This window comes from Electrona antarctica (assembly GCF_951216825.1).
Source record: "Electrona antarctica genome assembly, chromosome: 22".
In the NCBI taxonomy this organism is placed as follows: domain Eukaryota; kingdom Metazoa; phylum Chordata; class Actinopteri; order Myctophiformes; family Myctophidae; genus Electrona; species Electrona antarctica.
In genome coordinates this window covers 24,409,918-24,425,395 of record NC_136805.1, presented here as the reverse complement: position 1 = coordinate 24,425,395, position 15,478 = coordinate 24,409,918, and the positions used below count along the sequence as shown (strand labels likewise).

Below are 15,478 nucleotides of genomic sequence, written 5' to 3'. Positions count from 1 at the left end.
ACGTCTGTACGTACGTCTGTAATCCACGTAACTCGCGTTCCACACCACCACAGGAGTGCAGTTCCCGGTGTTGAGTCCGTCGGATAGCCGTTTGTCCAGAACCAGCACAAAAGCCTTTGCCCAGGCATCGGACTTGATCACCCCTATATCTCCATATATGGAGCTGGTCTGTTCTGACATCACAATTATGTTCTGACATCTGCATAGACTCCATATTAGGGCATGCCTGACAAATAACTCCATATATGGGCATGTTCTGACATCACAAAGGTTTACAAGATTAACTCTGCTTGAAAAACACTCCTTGGCCTAAATTCAGCCATAGCCACTTGCACAAACGTGTCCAAATGTGATGACCTCATCACATTTGTGATGACGGCTATGGCCAAGGAGTGTTTTTCGTGCAAAACTAATGCTTGGAATGAGCAGACAAATTTTGAACTGGAACAATAGATTCAAGCTGATGAATTGGTACTCTCTCCTGACTGGATGGAATTTTCAACCCACCTGAAAATGTATTTTCTGTTAAAGAGCTGGAGATTTGGGGAGAATTCTATAGCAATGATCATAATATATTTCTTTAACAAAAAACAAAAAAAGGTTGTTTTAGCAATATAGCTTTAATAATGCTGACCTGCCAACAGGTTTCTAAAATAAACTGATTGTATGCACATGCAAAATAAGACAAGCACAACTTTTCCCAGGGGATGCCAGACTTAAATACCTCTCCACATATATTCTTTATTTACATTTACCTACAGTAAATGTTTTCTTGGGTTGAGACTAGTCCAAGGCACTTATCTAATGACTCTGCGCTCACAGTGAGGGGTTTTTACTTTCATTTGAACAATTCATTAGACATCTGATACCACACTACAGCAGTATGATATGGACATTGGAGACTGCTGGCTGTGGAGTGCCGGCCAGGTCATGCATGCACCGTTCCAGTTCGCACAAAAGATACACAAAGTGAAGCACTGAGACCGAGTGCTGGCTTCAATTCGATGTTATCATTGAGTCGACAAAGTCACTGCATTACGCATCCAATGATCCATGCTCACCTGACACTAAGCATGTGGTGCCTTAAGGGGAACACACTCAATTGCTTTGGCAATATTTGCATCCAAACAGATGCTAAATTGCAATTTGAGCTCCTACGCTCTATTCAGGTGTTTGCATGTTTGAAAGCCATGACAGGAGATCTAGTTTGAGAAGGAACAGCTGTGCAATTGAGAAAAAATGTGTAGTGTGAGACATTGTGAAAAAGAGCTATTCAAAGCATATGAGTGAAACACAACACCTATCTATATTTCCCTGTACTGTCTTTGTTTCTCCCCAAATGGGTTAAGGTTATTGAGAATGCGGTAATGTTTACTCCAGATCAACAGTTGTAGCGTGCTACTGTGAGCGAGCATGAGCGTGTGTGCGCGGCAGACAGCAGGGCCACAGGGATTTGGGAGTGCACGACAGTGGGCTATCAAGTCTTCAGGGCCCAAATCAGGGAGACGGGCAGGGCGACAGATGGACATACGAATGTGGCCAAGCGATAAAACCTGGCTGAACCCAAAGGGGCTCGGCCCAGCTGCACCCTAGGGGAGAACACTTTGACCCTGCTCTGCATGCCTACCCTGAGCCTCAGCATCCAGTGCACTGACTGGACAGATTACGTCTGCCAGAGAGAGAGAGAGAGAGAGAGAGAGAGAGAGAGAGAGAGAGAGAGAGAGAGAGAGAGAGAGACTGTGCAACTCATAATCACATGATGCCTACTATTTCATGGCTGTAGATAGAGATTTGCACTCTACTGAGCACACCTATCTAGTTGTAATTTTGGAAATTAGCTTACTCTACTGTTATTGCACTTATTGTAAATCACTACTGATATATTCGATGACAAATAGTTGTAACAAGATACTTTTGGATCTGTGCCCTCTGACAGTCCACTAGGCAAGTAGTGTGTGCATGTGATTACACCTAAACTATCTTACTGTAAGTTAAAGTTAGACAATTACAGTAAATATGTAATAGAGGGCACAGCACAGGAGAGTAATCACTCTACCTATCTGCCTGTATAGGGCACCCAGGGAAGGTGCTATAAATCTTTACAGTGTCTTTGTGATTAATAATGCTGCAAATTCTACAGAATGGGGTCAAATAAATAGAGCTTGAATCTTGGCTCAGTAGTGACAGAAAATGCTCCCTTTTAGGCCAAACAAGTCCTTCTTTCCCCATTGCTGTATGAAGCATCTGGGGCTGTGTGCCCCTTGGAGTCAGCGGCACACATGTCATCCCCTTGGGAGCTTGATTAAACACACACAGTCAGACACACATACGCCTTCGACCTGAAAATACAATGCTGACAACACATCGACAAATTTAGACCTCAATGAAGAAAAGAGAAGAGAAGTATAACAGAGTGGTATACTTTTGTCATGCTGTAATAGTGTGATAACATTTATAGGGTACAATATATTGAAAGTGTACTTGAAAGTACAATACATGCAATCTAATCTAGCCGTAAGTGACTACCATGAGTGATGCTACAAATCATTGTAAAACAAAAACAGCTGGAGATTTATAATTGAAGCCAACCTGCTTCATAATCAAATCAAAGTGTGTCAAGCCAACTCGCTGTCACACACTCAATCATCGCAACAAGGGATGAGCCCAGTCAGATAGGGTACGTGTTACCGTGAGGAGAGTAATGCCATCATAAATAAACAAATAATAAACAAACAAATTTACTTAACAATTTTAACCGTTTCCTTTTTTCATGTAAAGCACTTATTATAATTATTGTGTGTGTGTGTGTGTGTGTGTGTGTGTGTGCGTGCGTGCGTGCGTGCGCACACATTATACTTATGCAAAGCAAGTGTTTGCAATTCACCGACCAAAGAGTTTTAAGAGTTCAAGTTTGCTGACAGTTGTTTGTGTGTGATATCACGATTAGAGACTCACGCATCGCTCTTCTCTCTCAACAGGGATTGGCTGGATCCAAACAGGAGGTGCCTGACGGCCTGAGATGCAGCTTGGCCCGTGATCCAGGTGTGCGGGGCCTGTCATCACACGTTGGGTCTCCAGGCCCGCCCTCCCGCTCCGACCTTCATGCCAGGGGTGGCATCGGGAGCATGAGCGTGGGGCGGATCAACCGCTTCAACAGCGTGTCATCCGAGGAGGAGCGCCTACGCCTCACCACCATGCATGGCATGAACGGCTTTGGCAATGGCAAGATCCACACGCGTCGCAAGTGCCGCAACCGCTTCGTCAAGAAGAACGGGCAGTGCAACGTGCAGTTCTCTAACATGGAAGACAAGTCGTCGCGCTACATGGCTGACATCTTCACCACTTGCGTGGACATCCGCTGGCGGTGGATGCTAGTCGTCTTCACCCTGGTGTTTGTCGTCTCGTGGCTGGTGTTCGGCTTGGCCTTCTGGGTCATCGCCTTGTTACACGGAGACCTGGATAACCCTGCTGGTGATGACAACTTCACTCCCTGCGTCCTACAAGTGAACGGCTTTGTGGCCGCCTTTCTGTTCTCCATTGAAACGCAGTCTACCATCGGCTACGGTTACCGCTGTGTGACCGAGGAGTGTCCAGTGGCCGTCTTCATGGTGGTCTTCCAGTCGATAGTGGGCTGCATCATCGACTGCTTCATGATAGGCGCCATCATGGCGAAGATGGCGAGGCCTAAGAAGCGAGCACAAACACTGCTGTTCAGCCACAATGCTGTTATCGCCATGCGGGATGGGAAGCTATGTCTGATGTGGAGGGTGGGAAATCTTCGCAAGAGTCACATTGTTGAGGCCCATGTCAGGGCACAGCTCATGAAACCTCGGATCACTGATGAGGGGGAGTATATTCCACTAGACCAATTAGACATCAATGTGGGCTTTGACAAAGGGCTGGACAGGATTTTCTTAGTTTCGCCGATCACTATTCTCCACGAGATTGACGAGGATAGCCCTTTATTTGGGATCAGCAAACAGGACCTGGAGACAGCGGACTTTGAGATCGTGGTCATCCTGGAGGGAATGGTCGAGGCAACAGCTATGACGACGCAAGCCCGCAGCTCCTACCTGGCCTCTGAGGTCCTTTGGGGTCATCGGTTTGAGCCAGTATTGTTTGAGGAGAAGAACGTGTATAAGGTGGATTATTCTCACTTTCACAAAACGTATGAGGTGCCGTCCACCCCTCGCTGCAGTGCCAAGGACATTGTGGAGAACAAGTTTCTGGTCCCCAGCTCCGGCTCCAATTTCTGCTACGAGAACGAGCTGGCCTTCTTAAACCGGGATGAGGATGAAGAAGAAGACGTGGTTGGTGTTGGCAGAGCGCTAGCAAACCTCAGTCCAGACCGGAACAGTCGACATGAGTTTGAACGACTACAGGCCAACAGGGCACTGGATCAAAGGTCATACCGTAGAGAGTCAGAAATATGACCTTTATCGTTTTGACCAAAGGGGGCAACTTTGACTAACCTTCTCTATCAAGGGTAAAAATGCATAACAATGCAAAGTGCCATAGGAAAAGCTGACTACTGTGATATGTAAAGGAAATAGGACATCAATGAAAGGGAAGAGGGACATAACTATAAGGAATGGGGGGAAGCAAGAGTACACAGCTCAGACAACTGTGGTTAAGAATGTCCACAAGTAAGGAAAAGGCTAGGGAAAGACCTTCATCCTTCATGGAAACTTGAATCTTTTTTTTCTTCTATTTTTCATATGGTCATTTTGAGTTGAGAGTGTTCAATGATAGTGGATCAAAAAGCCATTATGGCAAAATCTTATAATCACATCTTAGATGTAAATACATTGCTTAGGTAAGTTATGTTTTGTGTGGAGAATCGTTTTCGAAAAAGAAAAAACATCTTTAAAAAGATTATTTGCTATTTCAAGTTGCTCTTGGGCACAAAATAGTGTTATAAAAACGAGGCTTCTCTTGAGCTATATTTTATGGAATTTGCTGGAGCTGAGTTCAATGACACATTGAAAATACATGCACTGCAGCATTCAAATGCAATGAAATGATGAAACATCTGACCGTGAGCCACTGAAAACAAAATAAATACATCGTCATTTTAATATTGGTATGATCTCCAAATCTACCATTGTGATGATCGAAGGCAACATCACTTGCACTATGAAGAGAAGTTAGGAGGATGTTGAAATTAACTGAAATGTACATGAGAGACATTATTTAATTATTTTTAGACATTAAATACCTCCCCCCCTTAAAACAAACATCCTTATAAGCCAACATCGTAATTTGGGCCTACGTATATCACTTCATGTACAAAATACCCAAAGTGCAGTAACTACAGAAAATAGAATTGGCTGATATTGGGTTTAAAAGTGTTTCAACTGGTCCACCAAATGTGATATGGGCAAATAAGTGATATTACACAAATTGTAAATATGTTCTTGAGGTAACTGTTTATCCCCCCAAAGTCATGAAGGCTAATTTGACCTTGGGATACACAAATAAGTCGGAGTATCCAACGTAGTTACTGCACTTTGGCTTTGTAGGGCGAAATTAGCCTAAGATTTAGACTTTATCGATTGTGACATTTTCAGTCTACGAGAGTCTAAGCCTTCATTACCCATTTCCCCCCGGACCTAGAATTGCTCTTAACATGTACAAATGCAAAATCTAAGGTGCTTACATTGCTGCCCCACTTCTCAGGTTGGCCTGCGATCTGCATTTAAAACCCGTAGATGCGTTGTTTTCAATAAAAAAAGGGTTTTGATCAACTCCTTTTTACAGGACGCAAGTTTTTTATTCCTAGGATCGCGCAGGCAAGGAGCGCTGTGATTGGTTGTCAGTGGAGTAGGAAGCGCTGGGCTGTGTTTTGGACCGCACACAAGTGTTTATGCCTACTAGTACTCTATGACTAGTACTAACCCTATCTATAACTCTAACCTAAACATAACCGCAAGCAGGGGAGCAACGCATCCCTCACCAACCTTAATCCAATCTTTTAATGCACCCCTCACCAACCTTAATCCAAAAACTACTAACCCCATCTCTAACTCTAACCTAAACATAACCGCAAGCAGGGGAGCAACGCATCCCTCACCAACCTTAATCCAATCTTTTAATGCACCCCTCACCAACCTTAATCCAAAAACTACTAACCCTATCTCTAACTCTAACCTAAACATAACCGCAAGCAGGGGAGCAACGCATCCCTCACCAACCTTAATCCAATCTTTTAATGCACCCCTCACCAACCTTAATCCAAAAACTACTAACCCTATCTCTAACTCTAACCTAAACATAACCGCAAGCAGGGGAGCAACGCATCCCTCACCAACCTTAATCCAATCTTTTAATGCACCCCTCACCAACCTTAATCCAAAAACTATTAACGAACCCCTCACCAACCTTAATCCAAAAACTATTAACGTACTAAACTATTAAAAAATCCGCGGTAGTAAAAGAGGTGGCGGCAGTGGGGCACGAACAGGTGAAGCGTGAAACATGGTATTGCAAGTCGCAGAATGGGGTTTTGTGTTTGTATTAGAAGGTGAGGTTCCGCCCGCTCGGGCGGCGCTTTCCTTGGTTACTAGTAGTAGGGTGGGGCGAAGTGGCCGGAATGGTAAAACGAGCGCTCCTTGCCTGCGCGATCCTAGGAATAAAAAACTAGCCAACAGGACCCCTGGCGGTCAGGTTTGCGCAGCCAGTTGCACTCATCGTGGGAGACGAGGAGAGATCCAAGATGGATGACAGATTCCGAGACAGAGTTGATCAAAACCCTTTTTTTTTAAATTGAAAACAACGCATCTACGAGTTTTAAATGCAGATCACAGGTCAACCTGAGAAGTAGGGCAGCAATGTAAGCACCTTAGATTTTGCAATTCTAGCAATTCTAGGTCCGGGGAGACAAATTCGATGACCCACATGGGTAATGAAGGCTTAGACTCTCGTAGATTGAAAATGTCACAATGGATAAATACATCTACGAGAGTCTAAATCTTAGGCTAGGAATAGTGGTGTATAGATCAAAATAGAATATTATATTTTTCATAGAATTGCATATTATTAATGTTTCTTGCCAGATCTAGGTTACAATACCTAGGATTTATATAAAAAATGTTAATAAGAATATGAATAGAAGACATTATTTTGTATCTCCTGAAACGTGCACCTTACATGTTGTTACGTTTAAGGTTACCCAGAATAGCTAAGAACTATAGCTTGACAACATTTTAGAATTCCTAAGATAATTCCCTTCTTCTCAGACTAAAATGGTGACAGTAAGAACATGGCATAATTTTTTTTATTGTTCTCTATAAAAAAATAAATCTATGCATATCGCTAACGAAATCAGGGGACATAGATTCTATGGAGTTCTGTGTGAAATGAAATGATGTAATGAATTGCCTCAGTCATTACGTAATACAAAGTGGGGTAGCAATGGCCTGCAATTAAAATGTTGCCTAAACTTAATGCCGAAGAGTAGTTATTATATTTATCAGATATATTTTGGCAAGCAATTATACAAAGTTGATAGTCATTATTTCAGTTATTTTAAAACTGTTTTTAAAGCATGCTTTTAAAAAAGAAACATTGTTTTCCCCCTTCATGAGATATTTATTTGGCATGACAGGAGTCTGTGGTTGAATTTTAACTGCATGATTTAGTGTCTGTCTGGTACCCCTCCTCCATACATCCATCAGTGAAATGTAGCTACCAATAATGCCAAATGAACATCATTGGGTAACTGTGACAGCACACCAACACTTTGTTTTGTCAAATGAAAGTTAAAAACATCTCCATGGTTCCCCTTGTGTCTTCAATTCAGTTTGCATTAGCAGTGGCTCAATTTGATTTCTGTTCATGTCGTTAGCTATCCTTTGTTCTAACTGAATGGGTTATTATGACCCCCCCCCCCCCCCCCCCCCCTTCAATAAAACCCATCTGATTGTTATAAGGAATCAAAAACCCAGATCCTTTCACGTATGAATGTGTAGATTAAGTTTGGCTACAACGTATAATATGCAGTGCATAATGTGTTAATGACAGTAAAACAGCCCTGAAAGTAATAGCTATCTCCTTTTTTTACTCATTGGGTCCTTGAATCCCACGGGCAGACAATTACAATAATAAACAGTAGAAACACAGCATATCTAAGTTGCACAGTTCCACAGCATCTACAAAGATACAAGAGAGAGAAAGACTAGCCCATTGTCTGGACTGAAGCAATAAACACTAAAATGCACCTTCCAGAAAAACAGCAATCTAACCGCAAGCTCCTTGATGATTTTCTTTGGAGTACTAATAAATGTGCAAATTGATCATAAATAATAACTGGACAATATTTGCGATGACATCATCACCAGTATGGACTAGTCCACACTCTTCAGTGAAAGTATTTTACTGTATTTTGTTGTGTATATATGAGATTTCATTGTGCACAGTTGTTCAACAATCAGATTTGAAGCAACATGTTTGGAGAGTTGTTCAGAGAATGTTTAGTGATTTTCCAAATTGGACTGATTGTAAATTATGAATGGTCATATTCAGAGAGAGAACCATACTGTATAGGCTATATGGCCTCCTGCTAGTCTACTTACAAATGTAGTCACTTTTAAATAGGCCATTAACCTTAAGCAGAAACTATGAAAAACCAAATCAAGACAAAGCTTTTAGAAGGATCATTTTGTGACAGTAATAGATTAAGTCCTTTGTTACCAGTGTATAGCTTAAGAAAGAAAACTATGATGCATGACAAACGTATTATTTAAAAGAAAAACATCTTTGGCATGGACAGTAGTAGCATTTAAAATTCACCCCTTGCTCCAAATGCCTAACCAGAAATTGTTGCTATATGAAACTGCACATACAGTGTATAAATGTGGCTCTCATGTCTCTGGGAGACAGCGTTTGTTCACTTCTTTCGTAATAATACCCAACCAATCTGTGAAAAGGAGGAACGCATAGGATATCCATAAAGAGGAGCATACAAGCATGAACAGGAGAACCATAGAATGGTCATTCAGCTGGCTACAATGACTGATAATATTCCCAGTGTTCTTTTGATTTCAAGGGTACAATTGGCTGTATACTTCTCGATAGTGTTTCTTTTTATTCCTCCTTTTTTTCGTACTTTTAGGATACAGTAAAATACATAGAGCATTGTTTTGGATTATGAATGAAGCCTTCTTGTCCCTACATGCCTTCTGGGAAGGCTCTGATATCCTGATGTGTGAAACCTCTGTAACTTCTCACAAAATTCAGTGGCAGAAAAAATGTTAAATCATCATCAGCTTCTATGTTGCATCATGCACATTCATGCATCCATTTCACAAGCACACGCACACGCACACGCACACACACACACACACACACACACACACACACACACACACACACACACACACACACACACACACACACACACACACACACACACACAGTTGTTAACTACCTGACCCCTTTAACAGAAACACAAAATGTGTATGTACAGCAGGTACATACTGTGGACCTTTAGAGTACATAGACTACTTAAATAGAAAACTGATACACAAATCAATACATTTATTTTTATACTCAGTTCTTTTTTTAATACTATTTCTTTCACATAGAACATAATCAATTTGTCCTTTTTGAATCACTATAATTTGATAAAATCATCTATTAAGAGGCAGCAAAGGGATTCCTGTCTCAGTCGTCAATGATTAATTAGTTTCATTTGAATCATTTCAGCACAGAAGCTCATGATTAAACAGGTATTTCTCTTAAAGGGATGATTGGATAACCTTTGACCTCTGTAGAAGTCTTCCTATGCCCGGTAAAATGTCTATTGCTGGGTTTTTATTTTAATGGATAATACAAAGTCATTAAATTATTCAATTAAAAATCTTATTGTAAAAGACATTGTTTTCCATTTGTTCTGTTTGTTGTATGTGTGAGTACCCAGTCTGAAGATAACACAACACTAAATATAAGCAGTGTACTGATTCTACTGTATACTGTGTCCGAGTAAGTGCAGAGCTGAGCATAACAATTTTGTGGTGTACCAAAATACAGTACGTATTGCAAAACCCAGGTCTGACTAATCAATTCGTCAAGCTGGTAGCCTGGGTAATACATCACGATGACGAGCTAACTAATATGGCGATCAAGATTCATGTCACCACACACAGATGACTCCCTGGTCTCGGGCCAATTATTCAAGACGGCTCATCAATTAATCACTGTGACACACAAACAACCAATGGGGCCAGGGGCCTTTTGGCCCCGAAGAGCGCGGGCCAGAAGCCGGCTCAGTCCAATCAATGCGGTTCCACTTCCAACTGTAAGGGAGGTCATCCTCCCTCTACTTCCTTAGAGCTGAAGAAATGTTTTGGTCCTTTGATATAGAAACCTATGATCATTTATCCTGGCACTGCAATGGAATGGTTTTCTGTAATTCAATATGGCAGAGAGTGGAAGTGCAAGGCAAAATATACAGTTTAGCAAATATCAAGCATAGCTCAATAGTGCAGCGCCGTCATCAGTGTTTTTAGCAAGCTTTTCGCCAGTTGGTGAATAAACCCTGGACTATTTCGCATTAGAGGCCACCGTCAGCAAGTGTTTTTTAACCACTTTCAACCTGGCGTCTCTATTTTGGGCATATCGTTATAGGTGAAAATGTTCAACAATGCTCAATGTTTAATTGCATCTGCTATTTTCACAATTTTGTGCAACACATTGTAAGACAAAGTATAAAATAGGGCTTAAGTGGTTAAATAATTTAGGTTTGAGTGATTAAGTCAGTGACAGATGTGGGATTAACTAACATAGTGTCCAATAGTTGTGCTGAGCTCAGGGGATGGGGCCTCAAAGCTGCTATTGACCACGGAGACCATGCTGAGAGCATTTATTACTCAGCGGTTTATGTAATAGGTCTGAGGCAGTACAGTACATATCAGGCGTTCGCTGTGTGTGTGTGTGTGTGTGTGTGTGTGTGTGTGTGTGTGTGTGTGTGTGTGTGTGTGTGTGTGTGTGTGTGTGTGTGTGTGTGTGTGTGTGTGTGTGTGTGTGTGTGTGTGTCCGCATGCACTGCATGCATGCGTGGTATGTGTTGGGTGGGTGGGTAAGTGACAGTGAGGTCAAGAAATAGTTTGGGTGAAACGATGCCAGGATTAGTAACAGGCAACATTAATGAGGAACATATGGACAGTGGGATGAGATTGCAGTTGTTGTAGTGTTGTGACGCATCTCTTGATAGATGTGACTACATGGATCCATTTGGTTACAATTGTACACTCTCCGGAGTTAAATGAACACTGAGAATTTGACAGTGCATCATTGCTGGGCCTGAGATTGGTGGGGATAAGCTATCCTGTAACTGAGATCGTTGCTATTGAATCCAAAACGTCTCAGGCATTAATATAGAAATTGGATGGTAGACTGTGCCTATGATTTGTTTCTCTCTCTCTCTCTCTCTCTCTCTCTCTCTCTCTCTATATATATATATATATATATATATATATATGGCTGCAGGTCATATCACTCTCTCTCACTATCACTATGAACAATGAAGCAGAAATGCTAGGAAAAAAAATTGTGTAAAAGAAATGCACATGATTCTTCCCTATGAAAGAATCATAAACTTGCAAATTGACTTGTTGACAAGGGATATTGTACAGCAATAGAATATCTGCTGTCAAGCCGTCTGAAACTCAATATTTTATCAATTAACTGCACAGGGTGTGGAATATTGTATGTTTACATTGATCCAGTTCTATTCTATTTCATGAATCATCCATATCATCTATGATCTAATCATAGCAGCAAGATGACATTTTTTTGTAGGCGGTCTGCCCGCTTGCCGCTTGCATTAAGTAAAGCTGAACAATACAACAAATAATACGTATCTTGTGGAGTTAGTTCAGTCAGATACCGTATACTCGAGGGGCTCATTCAGTGTTCTGCAAGACCCACATGTCATTCACTGACGTGGCAATCAGATGACCAATTGGGCGGGGTATTTAAGCTCACCTAAGACTGGATTCTTCCTGCGTTCCTTCCTCTGCATGGTGTTATGGACTGGTGCTATTCCTGTTCCCCATGGGGGGGTTGGGGGGAATTGTGATCTCCCTGCTCTTAATGGTTAATGATGGTTGTATAATTGTGCCGAGCAGGGGGAAAAAAATGTAGCAGAGCCGAACGCCAAGATAAAATATTATATGCACACTTGTATTGTCATTCTATAATAAATATTTGTTCAATCTATTCGTGAGTTATCTGACTGAAAGCTATAATTATTACCTTCTGATACTATCGATTTCCTCGCTAACCCTCGGGCAGAAGACAGTGCTGGATTTCAATAATGGTCCATTAGCAGCAATCTAAAGCCCAGAAGTGTGAGTGTCACTGGTTCACCAGCCTTTCCCTTCACACCCATGGCCTCTGCAAATAAAACCTATTAATTACCATATGGAGGCTGTCGCCACGTGACCTGCTGGCCAGGGAAAAATAGCCTGCAGCTGGCGAACCAACCAGACAGTCTGAAACACAGACACCAACTCACCAATGCTAGTGTTCCCACAATTATAATTTTCCCTCTTTTTCAGAGGGCTGTAATTTAGTTTTATGGGGCAAACCAAAATAAGATTCTGATGTTTCTTTTGCTCTCTTCTCAGGGGCTTTATCACGCGTTGATGATCTGTCTAAATTATGCAACAGCAAGAAATGACACCCTGGCCAGACCCCATGGGAATGGACCCCTTCTGTGGCTCCTAGGTAACACTTGATTGTGCCAACTGGGGTCTGGACATGAATTTGTTTTATTCGCATTACTCCACTTATGCATAAGACTACTGTGGCCATTCAGAGGATGCATACAACTAAGTGTCCTCAGCATGAACTATGTCAGCCCTAGAGTCCATATAGTCTGGTTAATTAGTCCTGGATGAAAACTCCCCGACAGTAAAATGATGGTGATGGCGCTATATAAAGCACAGCAGCACCAAACTAAGTGCCTATACCCAGCGGCCACTCACTTTCATCTCTAAAAGTACTCCCTATTAGTAACTGTGATGCTGTTGGATGATCTTAATTTTAAAAAGCAAATATGTTATAGTGAGCATATGCAAAATGCAATGTGCGACTCCTCCGTTTTCCTCTGGACACAGATATATCATAAATTGTAAGAAGATAAGAAAAGAAATCAATAAATGGCAAGATGATATGAACCTTAGTACACAGATACCCTGCCGATTCATTCTGTACCTCAGGTTTTGGTGACATGATATGTTCCCCTTCAGCATGATTTATACTTAGTTTTATGACGGTGACGCGCACCGAAAATAGCAGATCTAACGTGTTGCATCGGCAACATTTGGTGAGCTTGTAGATCGGCTATTCCCGATATACAACATAGCATAAATTGGGCATTCTGTTCTTCTTCAGTTCTCAGTGCTTACAGCAGGTGTCTTGAATCGAGTTTGATTCATGATACAGCAAGGTGGACAACCTGAGGGGCACACACTCATTTCCTCGCTCTCACACTGCGTAATTACCTCTGTGTGCCCAACGGTCATCATCGTTGTTGAGAAAGGGAAAGAGAGAAAAAGATAGTCAGGAAGAGAGAAAGTGATGTGACAGAGAGAGAGAGAGAGAGAGAGAGAGAGAGAGAGAGAGAGAGAGAGAGAGAAAGACGCTGTTTAGAAGAATACATACAGTAACTGTAATTCATTACTAGGCTACTTGGGAATACTACAAACCATCAATTACTACAAAGTACAGATGTTCAAATAACATCTTCTGGTAAAAGAGAAGAAAGTGTTTATCCAAATTACATTTCTGGTGCCATGAAAAAGGTTGTCTGCCTTTTTGTCATGTACTAGTCACTCCATGCCTACTAATGGTTAGCTCTGTGATTAGAGCACAATACACCGTTGAGAGTGAGTCAACAGCATGGACACTTTCTTACTAGGCCTCGTCTAGTGGTGAAGTCATGAGAACAGGCTAGGAGCAGTATCTGGAGTCTCTTTGGGGTCTCTTTAGTATACTCTGTCAGCACCCTTCTCTAATGCGCCTCACAGTGGAAGCAGATGGGGACAGGATTCTTCTCTCCTCCTAACTGTCCCCCCATCCCTCCGCCCGTCCACATCTACCTCCATATGCCAGCAAGTACACTAGCTGACATCACCATGTCCCAAGACACAGGCCCTGCTTCAAGCGGCACAGAGTCTCCAGTGTCAAGCAGAATGGAGGTCATTGTTGAGAGACTCAATACAGGACATTTTCACACAAAAGCAGCTGATAGTGGTGGTGGTAATGAGGAAGAGAGAGCATCTCTCCTAGTCTGACACAGAGGAGGTGGAAAGTAACTATTTACAGTGACTCTGGTGACTGTGTCCCAGAAGTACAGTAACTCTGAATATTTTACAGAATACAGCATGCATATATTAACTTCATTGGTGAGTGGTGATATATTGTATATTATATGAATTGATAGAATATTACTACAAATAATGTTACCTCAGTCAGATGTTTAGGGTCAGACTCTAAAGTCTATTAATTTAATGCTATCTGTATTCTTATCTCACTACACTTTCCTGTATATTCTGTTTGACTCTTACTGCTGTTGCTGCTACATCTACAGCTTTATCTTATCCTATATCATCTTTGACTGTATATTCCAAATCACCTGCAATAATTCCTTGGAGAAAAAATATATTCATATAGGCCTATATGAAAAATGAAAAAAATAAACATGATAACATAACCATTAACACACTAAATCATACCAGATCAAAGAGATGCTCCACTCTGTGAGAAGAGAACAGCATCGACTGAGTGATGATGACCTCCAAGCCTGGCAACGACAGGGACATCTGCTGACACAAACAGGTGGAAAGTTTCAGTCACTGTCAGCTTGTCTCCCAAAACACACAAGCATTCAATGTGTTCCATCTATCACTTGCACTTGCCTGGCACGTAATGCAGCAGCACATCGTTGGGTTTAATATAGCCTGCACACTGGCATGACAAAAGAGGATATTTGTCTGATTAACAATGCTAATTCGGTGACTAATTGCACTATTAATTGGAGGATATTGGATTCTAACAGAAACAAATAAAAATAAATCGTGCATAGACCATATACTGTAATAGCTCATCGTAAATACTAAAGTAAAGGTCAGACTCGATCAAATACATCTATGTTAGCCAGTATTTCTTGATCCAAGGCTACCTGGCTACTATAGCCTACTGTAAGAATGTCCTAACTGCTTAAAACACTTTTACGAGATTGATTGGTTAAAAGAATATAAATCCTCGTAGAAACAGATCGAATACCGTATTGTTGTAGGTAGCCTACTGAAGATTGGACTTGATGAGTGACCACTGGCCAACGTTGGTCATATGCCTAAACTATAGCACTAGGTTAAGAATTCGTTTTTTCCTCTATGCATAGCATAACGTTTTAGGAGGGTGGCATATTTATCCCTATCTACTCCTTGCACTTGCCTTGTCTATTAAAAGT

At 41.6% G+C, this 15,478-nt stretch overlaps 1 protein-coding gene across 1 annotated transcript; it reads left to right on the top strand.

Annotated features, from left to right (window-relative positions):
• Positions 1-3,125: 3,125 nt before the first annotated feature.
• Positions 3,126-4,433, top strand: kcnj12a (potassium inwardly rectifying channel subfamily J member 12a; the record flags this gene model as incomplete). The annotated part of the gene is made up of 1 exon (XM_079493034.1): positions 3,126-4,433. One exon carries the CDS (start codon positions 3,126-3,128, stop codon positions 4,431-4,433), a length of 1,308 nt encoding a protein of 435 aa, XP_079349160.1.
• Positions 4,434-15,478: the final 11,045 nt, after the last annotated feature.